Here is a 23,864-nt window from a genome sequence, read left to right on the forward strand (position 1 = left end):
CTGCAGTACCCTGTGGTGTTCCATAAGGGTTGACTCTGGGCTCTTCATTATTCATTCTATATGTTTATATAATCAATGGATGTGGGTCCTATTTGTTCCTATCTGATCTAAAAATATTTGGGTTTTGTTATTTTTGATAGTGACTAGTTTTAAGAATCATATTAGTGAGGTTTGTACAATGTCACCTCCAAATATCTCTAAAGTCAGTGACAGTCTGCTTCATCCAGAAAACTGGATGATTATTGGACATGCTGCCTTTAGTTACTGTAGCTCCACACTCTAGAATTCTCTACTTGAAACTCTGTGGTCAATTATCAGCCTTAATATTTTCGATCTCAATGACATCATACGTTTTCATTATAATGTTAGAATATTTGTTCTATCATTAAAAAAAATGATTTTACTGCAAAGCATTTTCATGCACTTAGATTCATTTTTCATGTTTGTACTATTCTTTGTAATCGTGTTTTATCATGTAAAATAGTTTGTAATTGTGTTTTGCTTTACTTAATGTGATAAAATCCATCAATGTGATGGTCAAGATTACCTTGAATTCAAAATGCAATGAAAATATGACCCGTGGCCCACAAACAAAGCCTTCAGATTACCTCAGATCTTTTCACTGCTGCAATCTGGTTAATATGAACTTAAACGTCTTAACACAGGCACCGTTTAAAGTGCCCTGTATCACTGTGCCCTGGGTGACCTTAACACTGTCACATGGAATCGGAGACTCTAGCAGAATAAACCTTAATGGAGAAAAGCAAAGTGCTGTGGCGAGTTTACTTTGCGAGAGTCGGTGGGTAAGGAGTGGTTTTATTTTCATTTGGTTGTATTTATTGGTGTTTAACATGGTTCAGAAATGGAGCCTGACTCAGTTTAGGTCATGTTATTGTTGGTATGTCAGTCAGGTGTTTTGCTCTGTTACAGTGTTGGGTCTCCTCAGGAGCAAGGCAGGAGTGAAAGGCGAATGGTTTTTAAAATGCTTGGGAGGGCAAGAGAACAAAGCATGTCCTCAGCATGGCTTACTAAAGCATGGTGAGGCTAATACCAAGCACAGGGACTCACACCTGTGGGGTGAAATATTGAAGGTAATTACTGGAAACAGGTGTGGGCAATGATCAATATTCCGGTGATTAGGAACAGGGAAGCTGTTGGGAGACGTGATTGGAATCTTGGCTGGGTGCTGACCGGGGCATGACAAGTGTCTTCTCACGGGACTGTGTGCAACAGTTAATGACGTTTAGAACCCCAGCGTAATCGCAGATCAAATTAAAGTGTGTGGGGTAGAATTCATAAATAATCTCTGTCACATGCATTATTAGTGCCCTCTGAGAACACGGCTGAGCAGTTGGAGTCATGCGCTTAGGCCAGACTCCTAATGCAGTGGCTTTCACAATCTGGAAGTCAATATAAACGCTTAAAGCAGCAAAGCAGCAGTCTGCCGTGATCTCTGGAAGCTCAGGGCTAGATAAACCAGTAGCCATGACCCTCTTCCCAATTTAAGAAAGCAGTTTTGAGTAAACACAACACCAACCAGTCAAAATAATTCATATTCCATGAAGCCTTAGAGAGCTTTGATGTCAGGGAGCCCTGTGTGTCCTCCAGTGAGCAGGAACTAATGCATGGCTCAGGGATTTGTTAAGAGCTGGATGCATTGAACAGAGGAGTGTCTTCCACGAGTCAATCCCTCCTGCTGGTTCAGAATTTCTATAGAAAGGAAAAAGAAAACAACAGAGAAGAAGACTGTGAGGTATTAAAGAGAGGCTTTCCTCTGTGGCCCAGGATGGAGTATGCTTTATTTCTCAGAGATGTACACTGCAGCACTGCTCACAAACACTCAATTCACCACTAAAGCAAAAGTGACAGCTGATTCATGAGCCCTGCTCAGTGCTAGCAGATCTATCTGAGCTGTAGTGAGCCCTGCTCAGTGCTAGCAGAGCTATCTGAGCTGTAGTGAGCCCTGCTCAGTGCTAGCGGAGCTATCTGAGCTGTAGTGAGCCCTGCTCAGTGCTGACAGAGCTATCTGAGCTGTAGTGAGCCCTGCTCAGTGCTAGCGGATCTATCTGAGCTGTAGTGAGCCCTGCTCAGTTCTGACAGAGCTATCTGAGCTGTAGTGAGCCCTGCTCAGTGCTAGCGGATCTATCTGAGCTGTAGTGAGCCCTGCTCAGTGCTAGCGGAGCTATCTGAGCTGTAGTGAGCCCTGCTCAGTGCTAGCGGATCTATCTGAGCTGTAGTGAGCCCTGCTCAATGCTGACGGAGCTATCTGAGCTGTAGTGACTCCACACCACTCACACGGTCAGTGGTGAAGGACTTTAAAAAAAATGTTTACACCTATTTTGTAAAATGCCAGCTACAATATTTGACTCTGTAGACCTAACTACACTCAAAAATGAATATGTGTACAACCTACCCGTTTCAGACAGGTCAAAGTAAACGTTTCTTTCATTTCGCTTTTTTAAAAATATGTAAAAAGCTGTATTTAAAAAACAGGAATGCTGGAGACTGTGGGTAATAACGAGGAGTGGCAAATGACTTTGATTTAAACAGAAACCTCAGATGCCCACACTGCATGCAGCGGCATCCTTATCTCAAGCTCCTGCCTCTCCAAATGTCAGTCTTGTGCCAGGCTTCAGGTGTCTGTGCGCCTGGAGGAATGACATTTGGAGAGGCAACACTTGATAACCATTATACACGCCAACCGTTCTAACATTTGATAAAGCCAGAATTGCATCAACATTATGCACATGGGTGTGGTTGGTTACACACGCAAGATTATCTTCTGTTGAGAGAGGACAAGGTCCAGCATCTAACAATGCCAGACACATGAAACATTTAGACAGTCTTAGCACATACTACTAGGATATGGATGGAAATCAGATAGTATAGTCTTTTTTTTTAATGAAAGCATCTTTATCGCTGTATCCTAACATATTAAAAATATTAGAATTTCATATAGTATGTCTTTTTAAGGTTTTAAAACACTGTGGTCAGGGGAAGTTTCCATAAGCAGAATTGCAAATTGTTTCTCGTAACCCATAACCGGTATTCTGTCATCACATTTAAGAAGCGAACAAATCCTGCACAGTCTGACTCCGGCGAGTCTCGGTGCACGAGTTATGGCTATTGGTCGCGTGCCAGGATGTTTGGTTGTATTATGATGTAACAGAATGTTGTTTACGTAGAAAAGAAAATCACATCAGATCCAGTTAACACTAAACTGAATCAACACTCCACTCTGCACCCTGAATTTCAATTAGTCCGTGTTGAAACTGGCAGAACATTAAGTGCATATGAACTTATTAGACTCCATGCACATTTATACAAAATTATCAAAAAATTTTCCCTCGACCCTGAAACAAGGAATATTGAGATCTTGAGATGAATTAAAATAAATATCTTCTAAATATTGTGCATGGAAAGTAAGTGAACCTGAGAGCTTTCTACAGTAGTGAAGATGTATAACCGAACATGAAAAGACGCATTTCATAAACTAATGAACATTTGAATGTAAATGTTCCTCAGTATTGTATTTACATAATTTTATTGGTTGCATTGCATGGTGTCGTCGCGGACCGCTAAGAACTACACTTTTTGCCAACATAAAGCGAGCTGTGAATACGCGGCTTGTGCGAAAGGGGTGGACAGACGTGCCGTTTTGGGTCGTGGTTTAATCAAACGCAAGACACTCCAGGCCAATGAAAACCCCTCACGCTTCTCTGGAGTACTCGCCTCTTTCCATCCGCTGTGTGTAGATGTACCCAGAGGTGCTGCTGTGGCCGCACGCAAGGATTCCTTCAAACTTTCACAACTACTTTGAAACGACACTTTCCATTGACGTTTTCTTGTAGCGACAGCGGCTTTCCACGGTTTAGTTTTGAACATGCCCTTAAGCATAGCCAGGTTTGTGTGAAATTGGCGTCGGTTTTCTACGTCTGCGCCCGCAGCAATTCGCAGGGTTTGGGTAGCTGTAGGCTGCGCCATGTGGATACATCATCCGCAGGGCCACCACGAGGTGACGCTTCCGATTCATTTGGCAAGTTCCCACTGTGAAATTCATTCACGCTAAACTTGTGATATTTGTTCATCTTAATCGGTTTGTGTGTTAGAAAGTGACGTTTTCTGAGACGCGACAGCCAGTTTAAACATTACTGGAGACTAGTTGGCGTGGCGGTATTTAAATGAATTTACGACGCTTGAGATTGCAGTGCGCCCTAATGCTATTTCGATCCTGATTTGACAAGGCTTGACAGTGAGAGTAGTAACTGGAAGCTTTGCCTGATGGAACTGTGCGCATATTGTTGCATATGCGGCGTGTTCGCTGTCACTGCGCTTCAGCTGCCTTGAAGGGGAACTTGTGGGCTAAAGCTTACGGGACGTCGCTTTATGATGTCGAGCTTTTTACGTTGGTCTGAGGGGAAATTTCAAAGACCTAAAAATAAAGCCCTGCTTTCTCCACCACAACGAATCATTTGAACTTCCTACCGCAGAAGGACGTAAATAGTTCTGACATGTGGATGTAATTTCAGGGGAAAAAAAGCGGACAGGGGCGAAGAAATAAAGCGCGAGCGAGAGCGGGTCCACACTTTGAATGGAGCACGCAGATTTGTGGCAGCCAGGAGACTGTAGTTCTGATTCCACAAGTCACCCCGACGATGTGATGGGAGGGCAGACGGAGGCGCAATGACGGGCTCTTGGGCGCTGCAGATCTGAACCTCGGCGAAGCCCAGCTCCAGCACCCGGCGGCTCGTGTGAAGTTTCTCCCGCGAACGAGCACAGTAGCGGAGGGTCTGCGCCAGGATGGGAGCGGAGGCCGTGTTCCACAGCACGGGCTTTCTCCTCCTCGGCTCCGTGTTAACTTTATTATACGGTCTGGTAAGTTTGTTCTGTTTTCTAACTTTGGCCGACTTATTTTTTTGTCGGTTGAGCATCCACGCGTCGAGCTGGCTCTGTTTTCTAACTCCCGTCGATTCTATAAGGCACTCTGTACTGTAATTACAGTGCGCATATATATATATATATATATATATATATATATATATATATATATATATATATATATATATATATATATAAAATCTGATGATGTATTTTCAGTACCGAGGCAGTCTGGGGGATTTAAGATGCTCTCGCAGTGTGTTACTTCTATTCCAGGCATCTTCAGTAGCACAGTCTGCAAAGCAAACAAAAACTGCTAAGGGTGTAATCTTATTAACCAGAATTCTTCTCAGTCTGGGAAACGGCATCTTTGCCAGATGCCCCGTTACATCGTGGGAGAACTGGGCCGGAACATTTGGAGTGAACCCAGAACCGGGGCAGCTTCGCTCCCTCCGAGGTCACGCAGAGTGACCGGACCCACGGGGGGGAAGCCTCGGGTTAAATGATGGCCGTTTAACGTAGGCGTCGATAGGGTCATCCTGTCACGTCTTTGTCATTCGTTTGTGTTTGCGCTAGCTGCACTCTGGCTGAACTTTGGCTGAAAGGTCCTACGGGCATGCTCTTGTGCGTAGCTGTCTCACACGCAAAAGTCGACTCCTGTCGCTTTCATTTAAAACGAGGCACGGGCACTTTTCATCACTATAATTCTGTGTATATTTTGATAGTGTGCACGCTGGGTATTATGGGATGCAACAGATTACTCTGAAGTCGAGAGAGACAATCAAAAGGGAAAGAGATGCACCACTCTGAGGATCTGAGGAGTGCTTACATGTCCGCGTGATGGAGTGCGGCCTGGGGATCCGTTTTACTGCAAAAGTCTGTGGAATGAGCAGATATGAACAATATATGAAACAGGGGTGAAGTTCAAGCCGTGACTTAGTTGTCCATCTGCTACTTCTGATATTTCAGTAGCAGACTTGTAGGTAAAGATCATCAAGTCTCACCAAACAACTAAAAGGTGTGAATATTACTGTACGCAGATCAGCCCTTACGGGAGTGAGCATTGTGCGGTTAATTCTAAACTTAGTGTGACCCCAGAATTTGATTGTGGGTTAACTGGTAGAAAAGAAGAAATTCCACTGTAATATCATGAGTTTAACTGTTATGTGACATTCTGTTGACAAATGTGAACAAGATTTGTTTTAAATAAGGTGAACAGGACACAGTATAACTAATGCTGTTGACTTAAACCTTGCTGAACTTGTCCACAAAATATGCAGATGAAAATGAAACACATAACTGTAATGTTTCTTATTTGATTCAAAAATACACCTGGTTGATTTGCTCACACTACCTGTATTTATTAGGTATAGATCTGACTTTGAGTGACACTGAACAAACAATTGTTGAGTCAGTGTTGGTGCTGAATACCTGAGTCCTCTGGTCTTGCCTCAGTGGTAGTCACCACAGAGCTGTCAGTATGAGGTGACCCAAGTGCTATGACATAAGTTGTGGACGTGCAAACTGTGCCATTCTGTGCTGACAGATACCGCAGCTGAGTGCGCACAACCTCTGGAATATAGATTCAGGGGCTCCCACCCCCAGTCTCTGACACAGACTGGCCCCGCCCCCAGATCTCTGACAGTTGGAGCAGTGGTGTGCTTGCTGATGTCTGCAGTTGACGCTGGTCCACAGGCACCTGTCCGTCTGCAGCATGCAATGTTATGGCATCTCCTTGGTGTTGGGTTCAAAGCAGAGCTGCTGCAGTGAGTGACCTCGTAATCACATAATCTGGGGGTGCACTGTGCAGACCCAGTGACTCGTGTTTGCAGTGTTCCTGCATTTATTCAGTGGAAGCAGCTTTTCATGAGCCTCGGCGTGCAAGTAATTTTAACCACATGACTCAGTTGTTGCTTCTGTAATGAACTGCAAAATAGAGGGGTGTGTGTGTGTGTGTGTGTGTGTGTGTGAGACAGGAGACAACACTAAGAAACAGCAGTTCCTCTGCATCTCAGTCAGCTAGAGCTGCTGTGGGAATAAGCACGCAGTGGCTCCTCGGACGTCCACCTTCATGGAGTGATCTGATTGGCTGCTGAGCTAATGTTGTAGTGCAGGATCTGTAGCTGAGATTGTTCAGCCAATCAAAGTACTGTCAGTTTCTGCTCGTCAGCCGGTACCTGAGGTCAGACTGTGTTTGTGCTGTCTTTTGTGTGGTTCTATTAGTCTAACTGAATTTCAGGAACATTAGTACAGTCTGACAGTGTGACCTGTACAACAGATCACATCTTGGCACCATTTCTCGCTGGATTTCTGGTGCTTTGTCATTTAGAAAGTGCTCAGGTCTGCTGGGAGGGGTCTGTGTTCCCTTTGTCCACACACACCTCAGAATTCAGACACACACACACACACACACACACACACACACACACACACACACACACACACCTGGAAAACAATACTTCAAACCTCTGTGTAGTTCTTTACATTATCCGGGCCAAGATCTTTCTCTCTGCTGGACTGGCATAGATAGAGGTTGATGAAGATGGTTACCCGGTACCCGTGTCACCGTGCCAACAGGGAGGAGGAGTGGAGACAGCAGACGATGGCCAGGCAGGCTAGCTTGGCTGGCTTGGGCCCGCGTGTCCGCGGAACAGGTGTGTGGATGACTGGGTGTGGCTGGGCTTCCCACATTAGCAGATGTGATCTCCTGAATTCACCAGTCGCTGATGAGGCTCCAACATTCACAGACGCATGATAGGAAATTAATAGCCATATGCACTTGAGTGCTAAATTGCAAATGTGAACAGGAGTGTAAATTAAACCAAACTTAACATTTTTAGTTGGGAAATGGATCAGCCTTTGAATAAATGTTTGCTTGTTTCTTTTTTGTTTTTTGTTTTTTTCAAAAAACAAAACAACCTCTTTACATGCACATATAAAATTAAACGTGCAGAGATGAGCCCAAAGCAGAGTGGGGCAGTGCGGATCTCGTCTGGACTGGTGTGTGTTTCTCATCTGGTCTCGGTGTCCTTCTGTCTGTCTTTTTCTCTCATACTGATGAGGTGTGAAGAGAAAACAAAACACGCTAACACCTCCACTCCACTCACAGATACGAGTTTGGCGGTTATAAAGAGTGGCTGCCCATGACTTGTTTTCGTACAAGCATGTGCGCGCGTGTGTGTATGCACACATATTCAGCTCGGGCATAGAGGCCTATAGTGTTTTTGACTGGAAGGCATGTAGGTAAATACCCTTCGTTGCCTGTTTCAGATAACATGCAGTTTACCATAAAGAAGGCCAGGTTGTTTTCTCAGATAAATGTATTCCAAGCCCCTCCCCCAGACTGTCCCTAGCTCTGCCCACCTCGCCACGATGTCCCCTTAGCTCCGCCCACCCAACTTCCCCAAACTAAAGTTCCAAAGTTGTTCACTGAGGGCGATTGTTTGAGGTGCAGACGCAGCATGCGGTGTGTCTGAAGCGTCAGGGTCCGCCTCTCTCCTCTCACCTGTACTCTTCCTCGTTACCATGACAGCTCTGACCCTCAGCAAGTGTGTCTCCTGATTGGCCCCTCCATTTGAATGTCTATTTCTAGGACCGAATTGTTATAATTGCAATCAGTCTTTTTTTTTTGGTAAATCAAGCTTTGTGCCATAACCTTGCAGAAACTTGAGGAAGCGAACAAGGCAGCTCCAGTGTGAGGCGGCTGATGGCTAATGCTGTTTACTGCACCACGTGGTTCCAATTGCAACGATTCTCCAGCATCCAGCAGGAAACTGCCAGGCACACACTGGCAGTACAGAGCCAAGTGAGTGGGGAGGCCTGCAGCTGTGTGGCAGAATGAACTTTGAGCGACGATGCACACAACATCGGCATGAATGACACTGGGTCTAAACAATACAGTTCTCGTGAAGCTCTGAGAATGGGGGCTTGTCTCTCCATTTCAACTATGGAAGCACATGTGTATATACACACACACACACACACACACTCTCTGCGTTACAGTGAAGTGAGCACCTCGGCCTGGTCCCGTGTTTCAGTGGGATTCACTGACATCCACATCAGGAATGAAGCATTCAGAGGCAAATTAAGGTGACGGTCAACACATTTTCACACATCGTAACACATTTTAACTTTTTTTTTCTCTGGATTTGTTTGTCAGTATTAATGCTGAACTTCACAGGAAAACAGCAAACATGACTGGACTGGTTTCCTGGTTGTAGGATGGGTTTAGGCTTTATATTAAATGATGTTGGTGAGAGTTTTAAATTGTTCTGAGGGCTGGACTTAGCCTAAAGCCAGTCGATATAGAGGAGAACAGTGCTCCGAAAAAGGAGAATCAAGTTTAGTGCTTACCAGCTTACTGTTTCCCAGTTTAGTGCTGTGTGTAAGTGTTGAGTATGATTGTGTATCGGTTGACTGTATCAGTTGAGTGTATATTTTGTGTGTATATTTGCTGAAGCTTTCAAGGGATCCTGTCACTTCTGATATATTTTATCTTCATTGACAAATCTTGACAAATGCACTGTTGTAAATTTGCAGTGTTTGTAGGTTAAAAAAACAAACAAAAAAAAAAACTTTGTGTAATGTAATACAATGTAGCAGTGTGCATATGCTTCCTCAGAGATTTATTTCTCCAGGCATGTTAGATGGGTCATAAGGATGAGGGTGGGACTCTTCTTCTGGGTGGAGCTTCAGTGGGGTGCTCCATCTGACCTCCTTATGACACCTCATTGCAGCCCCACCCACTCAGGATGTTGGTAAAACCACACCCACAATGGCAAGTGTACAGTCCTTGTGTGAGCCTCACTGGGTCAGTGTCGCCGCCCTGTTGTTCCCTGTAGGACTTGTCCTGGCGTGGCTGCTCCCCTCCCGGCCCGGTGGGCCTGTGCTTGAGCTCTCTGGATCTCGTGGTGTTTCTCTTTGTGCTTGTTGCCGTATGCTGCTTTGACTGCTGATCAGGACTCTTCTCCAGCAGGCGGGTAACTTGGAGTTTCTGATGCAGGGCTAGACTTTCTGTTAAATAGTATCAGATTCCCAGGTTTGGACCTTGGACTGTTTGATGTTCTGGCTTTAAATAAACTGAACCTACACGTGTATCCAACCTCTAGTCATGACACTGAGGGTATGACTTATTTGCAGTAACTAAAGTTCATAGTTAAAACACAGAACTGAACCTGAAGTACAAAGTGAAACTTAAAGTGCATGCATCCAACAAATGAAACTAGTGTCAGTGGGTGTTTCTACCATCGGCTCTCTGAAGTAGGGAGCATCGTTCCCACAGCTGCGTTTTCAGACTCGAGGCCTGGAGGGGGACGGGGGATCTCCTCCACCACGACAACCGCCAGAGGCGGATTATCTATGTCTGGACGACAGGCCCTGACCCTGCTGCTCTGTTTGGCTTCCAGCGCTCGTAACCGTGCAGCACGCACGGTTTGCCTGGCATGGCGAGGCATGGCAGTAGCAGCGTTTGACTCAGGAAAAATCTGTTTACTTGACTTTGCTTGACCTCTGGAAGATTTGTTTTTTCTCGCTGACTTTTTTCCACTGGAAGAATGTTGGCGTGTGGGTAACTCAATGCTACTTTTACATCTAAGTTAAACAGACGACACAGCAAACAGCAGTAGTTCAGCGAAGAACGCTTTTCCTGTCAGGACCTTGGATGGTTGCCAACAGCATGAGAAGACATTTGTAAAACTGCTCGAGCATTTCTTTGATGCTTTATTTCTTCTAAATTTCATTTGTTTATTTACTGATTGAGTTATTTCTAAAGGTGGCACAACTTCCTACTACAAATTTGTGTTTAGTGTCAAATGTGAGCTGAACCTTTCTCAATTAGCTCAACTATGATTATTATTAAACTTTCAATTCTTCTTTAGTCTTTCAGACTTTTTTCCTTTGTAAGGTAATAGATTTACAGAGTAATAGATTTCAGCTCGGTGACAATTGACTTGCTGGCTTATTTTTCTCTCTCCTTCCCTCCCACACAGACACACAGACACAGACACAGCCAAACAACTGGAAAACCTTTAGGAATCAAAGACCGACAGTATTGTGCAGTGGGCCTCAGGGTGCTGTTGGGATGGTGTGTTGAGATATTGCTATAAAAAAACTTTCAAAGCTGACACATTTCAAAAGGACAGTACAGGAAGTGTGTAAGACAATGGCATTTACAGAAAGTGGCACATCATGTCACTGTCTTAAGATGAAAAATCAGAAAATTCCCTCCCACATGTTTTCAGGCTGGTCCTCAAATACATCAGATAACATTTAAATAAGCTTCATGTTTCCTTATAGTCTGATTTATGGGTCATGTTAATTTGTGTGTGTGTGTCTTCATTGAATTGTCTCAGATCTATTAGTCTGTTCCAGTACTCTTCATTAAAATCACAGAGAGGAATTTCACTGACAGTGACCACGTCTTTAGAAGTCCTAACCAAGGGCGTTAAAATTTACACGATAATAAGTAATGCATTCACATGACAAACACCCTTCATTTAAGCATTCATTTATATGATAATGTGGCCTTAACAAGATATTTGGCCATATGTTTCTAGGGGCCTGTGTGTTTCTGGACAACTGCGTTTTGTGGGTAGCTGCGTGTATTTGGACATTGGTGTGTTTTGTGGGGACCTGAGCTGGGTCAGGGCTGATCTCCCCACACGTCTCACTCTCTTCGCAGCCCCAGAGTTCCACAGGCTCCTCTGATGCATTCGCGCTGACATGAGAGAATTCTCAGCACAGTCTGGACCTTCTGCTGACGTTCCCTTGGCAGCTCCTGAGCAGTTCCTCCTGAATCCCCTCTCATGGGCCGTGCCGCTCAGCTCTCCCACACCCCCCGTAGCTAGATTACTTTAAGTCAAAATGAAAAAGTACTTCCTGTGTAGTAAGATAGTTAAATGATTCTTATTACTTCTTACCCAAAGTCAGAAATTTGGGTTGGTTTTTTTTTTTTTTTTTTCTTTTTTTTTTTTTTTTGCTTCTCTGATATTGAAAGATGGCGTCCTGTGGGCTTAGTGTAGGCTGCAGTGATGAATGTAGAAGGCACCAGTCCTGCTGGCCAGCTTCTGTACAAAGGGAGAGTAATCTAATCTAACAGGATATTCTCATCAGTGTTCAGTCTTTCACAGGGATAATGCAGATGTTGCATCAGGAAATCACTCAACTTAGCAGTTCAGTAGCATTCAGATACTCATCTCAGTCTACTTCCTCTTAGACACCTTCAGTACAGTCTGCTTCCTCTTAGACACCGAATGCTGTTTTCCCTGTGATCTGTACCTGGGGGGCTTCACACAGGCAGCACAAATAGAAAGTGTAAAAAGTTCAAGCCAACAATATTTGAGTTGTGAAAAGGCTCTTAAAGTGATCTGTGTGCCAGGACGACGCTCGCCCGCCTTTGGAGAACAATATGATGGACAAACCGAACAACCGCACATAGCTGTTCATGCGTCTTCCAGCTGTCCAAGAAATGAGTGTGAATTTTTGCATCATCTGCAGTAGCCCTGTCCTAGAGATGCCCCTGTTATAGCGCCATCTGCAGTACTGGAGTACTCAGACATGATGAGCAAAACCAAACCATGTGCAGTGTGCAAGTTTGTAATGTTTTGTCTTTGTGAAAACCTTGAAAACTTCATTTTGCTGTAAGTATGAGGAGAATTTACAACTATGGCTGTCATTCTTTGAGAAGCAGAGGACATGAAAAAATGCACTTTATTTTCACTCATTCAGTGGCTGTAAAAATCATCAATTCTCGAAATGTCAAACATTCCTCAACACAATGGCAGAGCGTTTCAAATGTGTGAAAAGCTGCATCTGTCAGTGTTTCTTAGCACTAGGCATGTGCATGTGTGCGTGTGTTGTGATCTGCCATTATGTACCTTTCATGTGGGAAGTTGATCATGTACTTTAAAGAGACTAATGAGGATTCCTGATTTGACAGCCTCTCTGTAAACATTTGTCACTGCTTAAAAGAGCACTAAGGGCGTTTTTAGCACACGTGTGTGTGTGTGTGTGTGTGTGTGTGTGTGTGTGTGTGTGTGTGTGTGTGTGTGTGTGTGAGATTTGAGCACGAGTCCCCACACTCATTCGCCCCCCACGCTCACCGTTGACAGTGCTATCCCTCGTCCTGTCCCAGGCCTCGAGACACAGAACCTGCACGGCTGCCCTCTGCCAGTCTATGAACAGTTTATGCTCCCAGAATGCAACTTGCTGCAGGATATGAAAACAGTTGTGGCGCATATTTTCCTCAGCTCTCACCATCATGCTTATGTGCTCAAAACAACATTTCTTGTGTTTGTGGAAACTAGGATGTTGTTCAAATATGTGAGATGCTGAGTTCTTGATATCTGATTGTTAGCTGTCAGGGTAGCGATGACCTGGCCATCGACGTTTCCTGATTGTGTAATTTGCCTGCATTGTTTTTGGTTGTTTTGAGTTTAATGTCAAATGAGTGTGGTGAGGATCACTTCAGACTCCCACAGTCTGGCTTTGTCTGAATGTACTTTTAATTGGACTAATTAGGTTTAGTAGGGCTGTTCAGTAAACAGGAAGGGCTGCTGGATTTGAAAAGACAACTCTTACTGGAAGCATTGAAGCCTTTCAGTTCAACACCACTACCAGTGACTGACACCCAGAACTCGGTGCAGTGCAAACCCGGCCAACCGATGTGGGACATCACTGAAGTGTGCAGGTAAGGAAGGAGAAATGCACAGTTTCTGTGTTCTGAGTTTCAGCTCTTTCCCCATCTAAACCAAACAGCTTGTCATCATCTCTGGGGGAACCAAGGAGAGAAACAACTGTGGACCCAGCTACTGAAAAACATGTTTTCCCCTGAAGTCAGACCACAGACTCTGATTCACAGTCTAATTTTGCAGGGGCCTGAAGTTACGGTATAGGCAGAAACATCACATGCAAATCCCACGCTACGTAAAGGTGCTAGAGGCAAAGATGGGAGCGAAACCAGTGACCATCTGCAGAGCTTCAGTAGCACCGCAACATGTGTCTTCCTCTCATTACACGCCACCTGCCAATCAACAGACTCTCACCTTTCCTTTCATTGGTTAGTCATCACGGGAACAAAGGCACTCACCCCGGACAACGGCTGTGCAGAGATCAGATTTAAGGTTGCATTTGGGCAGGCAACTGCCTACCTCTGTTTAAAAGACCTTGACCTCGGAAAAGGCTTGCTGGTATGAGCCAGTATTCTCCATCATCATCATCATCATCATCTGCTCTGCCAGCAGAGTGTCTGAAAAGCACTTAAGAATCTGTTTGACCTTCTCATCAGTGTTCATTTACAATAGACCCTTTAACAAGCTCATCAGAATATTCTGGAACAGCCCAGAGAGACACCTCCTAGTAATTAAGCAGCTTCTGATTATCTGCCCTTCTAATGCCCCCTGTGCTGCTGCTCTCATGTTGCCTCGTCCTGTCCCAGTGACCCCTCCTGGGTAGCCCTGTCCAGGAGATGCCCCGTGGCTAACTCTTGGCAGTCGTGGCTTGTAGAAACGGACACCACCACACTCACTAAGGGACACCAGTGTCATTAGTATTTCTGCGAAAGGGTAGTCAGTGTAATTTCAGTTCAGGGTCATTGTTACATACAGTCATACGTTGTCGTTTAATTACACAGTGGCTAAACAGAGCATCTACTACCTCTCTTGAGACATCACATAATGTAGGTTCCACCTTAATGAAACAGGAAACCTCAGCAGCTTGGTTTTTATCAAAGTTGCTCCTCCCATTTGTCTTTCTGACATCTCCATCTGAAACATCTTACACATGAAGAAATGAAATTCTTACTGACCAGAAATGTAAAAAATGTGGGTTTTTTTTAAAATTCTGTTCAGAAAGAATTTAATTTTTACTGACCAGAAAATAAATCTGCACCTTCCAGGTTAAAGTTATGTATGGCGTCTCACTAGCTATGGTGGTTTCTATGAGGAAGAAAAATTGTTTATTTTTTTTTCTAAATTTGTCAGATCTGGCCACAAATTCACAAAAAAAATGTAGAATTCAATCCTTAATCATGACTATTTACCTGCCAGGATGGCCTTGTAGCCTACAGGAGTGCCCAGATCTTCTCTGTTTGTTGTTGCTGTCAAAAAAGCTTTTAATTTCTGAATATTTCAATATTCATTTTGATAACCTACAAGTTCCATAGGGAACAACATGCTTATTCATATTAGACTGGTGTCAGTGATATCATCCCCCAGGTTTAATATCGACCTTTGCGCTATTACTCACATGGCACTTGACTCCATGTCAGTACCATGTGAGCTAACTGTCAGGTTTGACTGTTCAAGTCTTTATGCCTTTACTGAATACCTACTTGTACAGGCTTTCTCAATCAAGCATCCAAAGTGATGTAATAAAGTGCTGAAAAAATGATATAATAAAGTGGTATAAGATAAAACTGCAGAATTTATACACAAAGAGGAAAAAGGATAGAAGAAGATAGAGAAGGATGTTTTACTTTATTAAAATAAAACTAAATAAAGATTTATAGATAAAGAAAAAATAAAATTCTAGAATAAAAGTAACCTTTTTTTCTAGCTGAGTCCTTCTAGTGTAAAGTCCACTTAAACTCATCCTGCTAGGATAACCTCCCTTCTCTGAGCCTCAAAATGTTTTTTAATCAAGAACCCCCTACTACCACCCCAGGTTTCTTCCTCAAGATTAGTTGTTGCTAGTTCCTGTCATGTAGGTCTCTCTGACATGAGCATGGACAGTCTAACATTTGCTACCTCCTTTATGCGTGTGTCCAGCCTGCACATTCATTGCACAAACTGGGACTCGCACACTACAGGACCAGACACATGCCAGTGGTTGTGAAACTGACCAGTATGTTCAGGACCAGACACATGCCAGTGGTTGTGAAACTGTCCTGTTTCCATTTTGGTAGTAGGATGCACCCTCTTAACCATCCATCTTGACTCACTTTTTTGTTCATTTATATTTTAAATTTTAAAGCTTTTTTTTCCCACAAACACACACACACAAAAGGGGCACAAAACTAATAAGCTGTAAATAATGGTATTTTAAATCATACACATACACAACATAGTATATCTATATACAAGCACAAATATCTGCACAAATATCCTCAAGGCCCCAACGCCAGTCGCGGCGCTAACTGTACTAACTCTTTCTGTTAGAGCTGCTAACAGTCGCGGCGTTAACTGTACTAACTCTTCCTGTTAGAGCTGCTAACAGTCTCTATCTGGGTGGAGCTTCCATGTTCTCTGTGTCTGTGTGGGTTTCCTGTGGGGTTTCCTCCCACGGTCCAAAAACATGCAGGTTAGGTAAAAACTGGCTACACTGAAACTTGTCGGTATGTATGTGAGTGTGAAATGGCTGTATGACTGCATGGTCAGTGATGGATGGCGCTCTGCCCTGGATGTTGTCCTCTCTCCCCTCCCTGGGCCTGATACAGTCCCCCAGGGGGCTGTGGTTTCCGGTTGAGAGTACGCAGTAGGCAGTTGGCTGCCACTTCTCACCGGTGTGCTGACTGGTGGTAAAAGCTGTGTCGATTGTAAAGTGTCCTTGGGTTCTAAGAAAGCTGCTATATAAGTGTAACTTCATTCAAAACGTTTAAAACTGCGATGAATTGACTTTATCTGGAACGGTGTGTATGCTTCTACCATGGCAAGGTCAGGTGAGTGTGAATGCAGTATTCATTTATAAAATCTACAGAACCCAGTGACTACTGTAGGTGTGTAGTCATGTACAAAGCAATCCAATTACCTCCCAGTATAATATCTGAGAAGTCCTCTGTTACTTTTTGAAAGACAGAGCATGTATAGTTTTGCAGGAATACTGAATTCCTTTTTGTTTGTACTGTAATGTCTCACCATTCAGGGGTCTGCGGACTACGGCCATGTGGTCTATGACAATGTGGTCTACACCTGTACAGTGTGGTCTAAGGTAAAGTAGGATGACCTGGTCTGGCATGAGGATAATCTAGTCTGGGATTTTAATGATAAAAATGCAAATAATTAGTATAACAACATCTCCACAGCACAAGCCAAACACGCACTACTAGAAGCACAAAACGAAGAGTAAAACAGTCACAACACAATAAACTGGACTACACTCGACTATTGCACTAGGATCTTTGCCAGCGAGTCCAAGATCTGCACAATGAATGATGAGTCGTCCTTCCGTGAGAGAAGCTCTTGGTCGCAGCTTTGTGTTTCTGTTGCATGGCAATGGTGAGAAGTATATGGGTACGGAGCTAAAAATGCCCAATATCACGTTTTGGAATCGGTCCGATACCGGTAAAGAAATCTTTAAGGGAACTGATCCAAAACCATCACAAATTCAACCTGAAAACAGCACAGCAGCGCATGTGATAACAGCTGGACTAATTTGAGCAAACACTGCTGTATAATTTAACTGTAACATTCTCCTCACAATAACGATTCAAACTATTATGTTTAAATATCCATGCACTCAAACACTTGTGATTTCCATTGCCATCATTCTAGTGAGAGCATTTAAATGAGGCACAATAGCGTTTTAGCTCTGTTCACTGCTATATCCTCCTGAGACCCAGTGAAAAAAATGTCTTTCAATTTAGGTTTTTTTTTATTTTATTTTCTGTATTTTAAGAGTAAGACAAAGATCTTACAACTCAGTTTTTCAAAATTAATTTTATTCTTAATTTAACAGCATGTCCACTGTAGAGGATGTGAGGATAATTTTAATGGGGAAAAAAGCTTTTCTGTATTTTTGACATTCCAGCTATACAGGTGATATTAAACAAGGTGCATAGTGAACTTTTTCACATTCTGTATTGACATATTTCAGTTAAACAAAAATCATATTTCATTCTGTTTCTTTAAAATGTAAAATTCTTGGTTCTGCTTGACATTTTGTAAAAGCTCAGCATTCAGTCACACAAGTCCACCACTCCCATGTTTTCATTGTATTGTCTGATGACTGCTGGTCTTCTCACTTGGATGTGTGACTTCCCTTTGTTGGACTATCTTGTGCAGATATCCTCAGGATCTTTTCCATGTATGGTAGAGGCCATTAATACTGGTTTATTGTCATACAATTTTGTAATTGCCAGCTGAGGACTATTTCTGGCCACCATAACTGATGCTCCTCTGGCTTCTTTTTGCAATTGTTTGTCACCAGTTAGCTGACATGGCTTTGGGACCCTGTGTTTCATTAAGGTTCCAGTTGCAGCAAGACCCTTTTCCAGCAATACATCCATCAGGTTCACTGAAGTGAAATATCGGTCAAAGAACAGCTGACTCCTTGGGCAGATTCAACCATACGTAGGTCTGCTACTGCCCCAATGCCTGATGTATGTTTTTTTTGTTTTGTTTTTTTACACTTCAAAGTCTACCATCTGGAGAAACAAAGACAAATAGCTTCAAACCAGTAGGGTACGGCTTGCCTGGAACAAACTGCCTGATTGGACAACGGCCTGTAAAAGGAATGATTTGCTCATCAATGCAGAGCTTTCTTGGTTTGGAAGGCTGAGGCATCCCTGCCTCACTCTGTCAAGGAAAGGTCTTACTTTCCAAAGAATGTCTGTTTTCCTTGTTTCCTCTCTCACATCCAGGTCATCGACTAGTGACCTTCTTGGGTTGAGAGGCACTTTCGTTTTTTGGGACCAAAACATCTTGATTCTTGGGTAACCAAGGCAGGCCATGTGAACTGATATTCCAAAGAACACCTTCATTTCCTGTGGTGTGGTATTCAGAGACACTCCTCTAACTTGCAGTTCCCTTTTGATTTGTGAACGTTGTCATGTTTTTAAAGATGTTGCTATCAATGTACTCAACCAGACTCCAGTTTGCATGGGTTGTAGGATCGTCTTGGTAACCAGATGGCATAGGTAGGACAGGACTGAATCTATAGGGATGAAACAATTCCTACATATGTTGGTAAATAACCCGAGTCATTCTTTTATCTCTAACCACTTTGATCACCACAAAATGTAGTTGTTATTTACCATAAATACATTGCAGCAATTAATAACAACAATGTAGTATATGATTTATTTTACTATGGATAGCATCATGTATGGTTACCCTGGAGACAACGAGAACATACGTGCTAGTCCTTGACCCCAGAGGACGGCGGGTGTCGTGTTCACCTGTGCCTGTTAGCTCGTCTGATGAGCCTCCTGTCTCTTCTTCAGCGCTCTCTACGTCTTCATCAGCAGGTCCAAACTCATCTTCAGCATTTTCCTCATCTGATAAATCTGAATCTGCCTCTATTATTCTGTACAGAATCATCTGCTTCTGTTCTGTCTCCTACAGCAATGTGGAGAAACATTGTGATAAGGAAAGACATCAAGATTATTCCGGCATCCACTATAGAGGACGCTCATAAACTGGCTATTATTTCAACACAGTAATAAGAAAACTACTCATTCCTGACATGTTAATAAACAATACAGTATAACATTATAGCCAAACATCAGTAACTAATCAGTATTTGACTTACTTTTTCTCTTTCCATAACACTTACTTGTTCCTATGGAAGCCAATTTGTGCTGACAGAAAAAAAAAAGTTGGGAACCTCCCACCCAGACAGATGTGGTATCGCTGGAACTCAAACGAGAAGCAAAAACGCAACGTCCACTACAGAGGACACAGCTGAACAGACGGAGTCTCAGGAGGATATCGCTGCCCAGTTTATTCATCCGCTACTAAAAAACCAAACGATGACATTTCCCATTTGACCATGAAGTAAAGAAAATTCAGGGTTGAGGAAAGGAGAAAGTACAGCAGACACCTGACAGAAACGGAAATAATAACCAAAGTAATAAAATTATTGCCTTCTCTAAATTCACAAACTCAGTTCCTCCATTTCTTTAGTATACTCAAACCGTGGCTTTGCATTAACCTGCTGAGTTTTAAGGTAGATTTGCTGTTTTGAACAATAAGAATTTGACTGAAATTTACAAGAACAGTTATAAGGTTATTCTTAAGTTGATGTGGAATTATAGTTGCATTCAGTAATAAGAAAATATGCTACAACAGACAAACTATATTTTCAATTTCAGAAGTGAGGCAGCCATACTGAGCACAGAGAGGGCACACGTGAGTGCAGATGAGCAAGGCAGTAAATATCATCTCTCTAAGAGATGTAAGAAAAAAATGCTTTAGTCTTTTAAACAAAGGTTGGTTTGTTTGTTTTTTAGAATTGAATTTATTTTTTTGACTGTCATATCCATCCATGACATCTGTAAATTAGTATATGTTTTATGACGTCTGTAAAATAGTATAATATGTTTTGACATCTGTAAATTAGTATAATATGTTTTATGACGTCTGTAAAATAGTATAATATATTATGTTTTATGACGTCTGTAAAATAGTATAATATATTATGTTTTATGACGTCTGTAAAATAGTATAATATATTATGTTTTATGACGTCTGTAAAATAGTATAATATATTATATGTTTTATGACGTCTGTAAAATATGTCATTTAAAAGCTTGGAGGGGGTGAGGCTGGGAGATGTCCTGGAGGTGCCAGCCTGATGAAGAGCTCGACATGTTGTGGTTGAAGCTCTGGTGGTGATCTAATGGTATCAGGCTGTTCAACATCTTATCCCATGTACAGCACATCTCACATGGAACAATTCCCCCACGCAACTAACATCCAACTCCACAGTGGTTTTTAATGACCAATACAATGATTTTAATGAACATGCAACACAGTGACATACAAATGCAGGATATCGGTAATAGGGGTCGGTACCAGAAACACAAGAAAAGTGTGTAATGGTGTCACTTTTATAGAGAAGAACAGAAATTCAAATACATCTACTGTAGCTTTCCACTGTAGTACATTTACACTTGCATTATAATGAAAGTAAATAATGTTAGGACACAGTTTTGTTCTGCTTGAGATATAATGCTATATATATTTATCCACCATAATAAAGTGAAAATAAAAGTTGGCATCGTGGATGTTTGCTTTGCTGAGGAATATTGGTGTAATTAAAGTCTTGCGGTGTTACCCAGAAACGCTGGCGCTAGTCATGGAAAGCTTAGTAGAGCCATTGGTTCAGAGCACCGTGCACGCTGTATGGGCCACTCGAGCTCGAGTGCTCCTCTTGCCATCGTTCATTCATGGCCCTCATGCGAGGACATCTTTGTTTGGAGAGCTCCAAGGTTTCCATAAGCCTCTCCATTTCTCCCTCAAGGCAGCCCTTCTGCCTAAAAGCATTCGAAAATGCAGCCAAGTTGTCTCATAAGTAGTTTAAATGTTATGTTCGCCTGTGTGACTTCAACCATCATACTGATGTCATTATGTTGTCCGGGGTCAACCGGAGGAGGACGGGAGCCCCTTACGAGTCTTGGTTTCATCCTCTCAGTCGTGGGGGGGTTTCACGAGGATGTGTAAAGCTCCTTTGTGACAGTGTCTGTTGTAAAAAGTGCTACATAAGCAAAGTTTGAGTGAGATTCTTGAGCATCCACCTCATGCTTTTACCACTTCCTGTTCTTTACACTGAGAACTGAGCTAATGCTGTAACTCAGCACACACTACCCTCTGGTGGGGTTTATATCTAATTCAGTATATAGTTAATAGTACATACTACCCACTGATGTGATTTATATCTAATTATAGATATATATGAGTCTTTTTAAATGTTTTTCTTTTTTTGCTATAGACAGTACTGTTTCCCTTGCATGCAATCCCACGGGTATGATCATACTGCCACAGACCAAAAGTACTAAAGAATATTCTAGACATGTTTGCAGATGTCTTTGATACAGAACACAATCCCCGTGGTAGTAGAGTGTAAAAGTAGCTTGAAGAGACCAGTGTAGTGAAGCCCTTTGGTGGTAAATCTCCTGTTCTGGGGGATCTCATGTGCTGCTCACAAAGAACATGATAATTAGTGAAGCGATTAGTGATAATTAGTGAAAGAGGTGTGTTACAGTAGGGAAACCATAAGGAAAGTGCTCTACCTTTTAAACATGGGTCTTCCAGGTGCCAAATGAGACCAAAGTGAGACAATCTCCTGGTCTGGCCGCTCCAGCTGGCCTCTGACCACCTGAGTGACCGCGGCACACCTCCCTCTCTTTTGGGATGTGTTCATAGTACTCTAGTCCAACCCATACCTTTACCTGGGATTTCATACTCGGAAAGCCTGCAATACAAGTTTTACTCTGGATGTATCCTTGGTGTTTTCTGTCAATGAAGTGGCAGGGTGTATATATTTAAGATTATATACTAAACACTCGCATTCTTCTCCAAATAGACATTTGAGCAACACTTTCAGAGCTACTTAAATATATTTATTAGCAGGAATATAGCACTTTGGAATCTTACTATTAAGCTTGAGGGGAAAACAGTTCAAATGATGGTCCTTTATCACACACCTGGACATTCTGTGATGAATTTGGTGATCTATTAACAAAAATAACGCCCGATTTTGACACATTTCTCTCACTTGTGATTTTAACATCTGCAGATCCTGCTACTTGAGATTTCATCATGCTTTCAAATTCCTGTGACCGCACATAACATGTAATCAGCCAAACATTTAAACGTGACCATACTTTAGACTTAGTTATATCGCTTGGAGTAGAGACCAAGGTTTTAAACATGCTTGATGTAGGACTTGCAAGCAATTACTGGGTTTTCTTCACTTTCTCAGTACTCCCTACAAAAATGGGGACGGAGTAAAACTTGCTGTCCAAAAATCTGCAAACCGAACTCCACACACAGACCAAACCGAACTCAACACGCAGACTAGCACTGTGAGGGTAGTCTGAATTTCTAGCCTGATTTGACAGACACCAAAACAGTCCTACATGTCTCTTTCACTAAAGTTGACAGGCTGGTTAACTCGTCTCAGATCTCATAAGAACGTTCTAATGAGAAGTGTGAGGAATTTGCTGAAATCTTGAAATCTTTAAATAGTTATGTTGGGCTTAAATACTACTTGCTGCCCATCAGTTACTTAAGCAAAGAACATGTCTACAGTGTCTCAAAACAGCTGTTATCTGGCCTCTTCTAAAGAAGTAAATAAATAAATTAGACCCTGCTAACCTCAATAATTATAGACCAATCTTTAATATTTCTTTTTAGGCAAGATTATTCTGAAGGTGGTTTCTCTTCAACTTCAAGAGTATTTAAATGGTAATGAAATTAATGGCTGCCTTTAGATCTCATCAAAGGTCAGAAACCACACCAACCAAAGCTCTTAATGATCCTGGACAAAACTGTAACACCAGCAACCTGTTTATACTGGTTTATACTGGTACTCATTCCAGTCATATCTGAGCAGTCACGAGTAATGTGGCCCACTTGATGAGGGCAGCTTTAAACAACATGCGCTTTCTTGCGGTGTCCCCAAGGCTCAACTTTGAGACAGGCACTCTTTAATCTATATATGCTTCTGTTGACCACAACTGTCAGTAAATGTATTATCTTGTTCCACCAGTATGTAGACGACACAATTACATATGTCCCTAGTCACTGAGCCCGGCATTCCATTGACCTGCTTTTTAATTGTGTAGAAGACCAAACAGAATTCATCGTGGGGAATGGTCGTGAGGACCCTGATGCTGTACCCTGTCCCTGTCTGTTAAGACCCAACACTATATCAAAAACATATGCATTGCAATTGACTAGGACGTTGGCTTTAAACACGACATTAGAAATTTCTCCAGAACAGCATTCTGTCACCTTCATAACAGAAGTATCCTCACAGCAACTGACAGCGAAAAGCTTCCACATGCATGTATTATCACGTCTGAACAAGGGCTGTTCTGTTTTCTGTAAAGCACTTTGTAAACTGTAAGAAGGTGGTATATGAAAAACGTATTACTGTTGTTGTTGTTGTTGTTAATGTTAAAATAGCAATCCAAGTACCAAGAAGTTAAGAAAAAAATGCACAATCTTCTGTATGGGCTGTAAAATGTGTGTGTGTGTGTGTGTGTATATATATAATTATATATTCTTTGGACATGCAGTTTTACAAGTTAAATCAAACAATTGAGT

The 23,864-nt window shown here is 42.5% G+C and overlaps 1 protein-coding gene and 1 long non-coding RNA gene across 5 annotated transcripts in view; both read left to right on the plus strand.

The window, feature by feature from the left end:
- Nucleotides 1-3,752: 3,752 nt before the first annotated feature.
- pth1r (parathyroid hormone 1 receptor) overlaps nt 3,753-23,864 on the plus strand; it is a 52,685-nt gene continuing 32,573 nt past the window's right edge. The window contains exon 1 of the mRNA XM_035519674.2: nt 3,753-4,875. Within this exon, the coding sequence (XP_035375567.1) occupies nt 4,801-4,875 (75 nt within the window). The 5' untranslated portion in view covers nt 3,753-4,800. The remainder of the gene's footprint in view (nt 4,876-23,864) is intronic.
- LOC145660409 (uncharacterized) lies at nt 15,177-21,656 on the plus strand. 4 transcript variants are annotated; one of them, XR_014126766.1, is made up of 4 exons: nt 15,177-19,057; nt 19,155-19,248; nt 19,381-20,020; nt 20,341-21,656. It is a non-coding gene; the product is annotated as an uncharacterized LOC145660409 (long non-coding RNA). The 4 variants fall into 4 exon arrangements; XR_014126767.1 differs by having other exon boundaries at nt 15,177-18,776; nt 18,908-19,057; nt 19,381-21,656; XR_014126765.1 differs by having other exon boundaries at nt 15,177-16,531; nt 16,735-19,057; nt 19,381-21,656.

The sequence above is a fragment of the Electrophorus electricus genome, chromosome 13, assembly GCF_041902795.1.
Source record: "Electrophorus electricus isolate QZ-2024a chromosome 13, ASM4190279v1, whole genome shotgun sequence".
Classification (NCBI taxonomy): Eukaryota; Metazoa; Chordata; class Actinopteri; order Gymnotiformes; family Gymnotidae; genus Electrophorus; species Electrophorus electricus.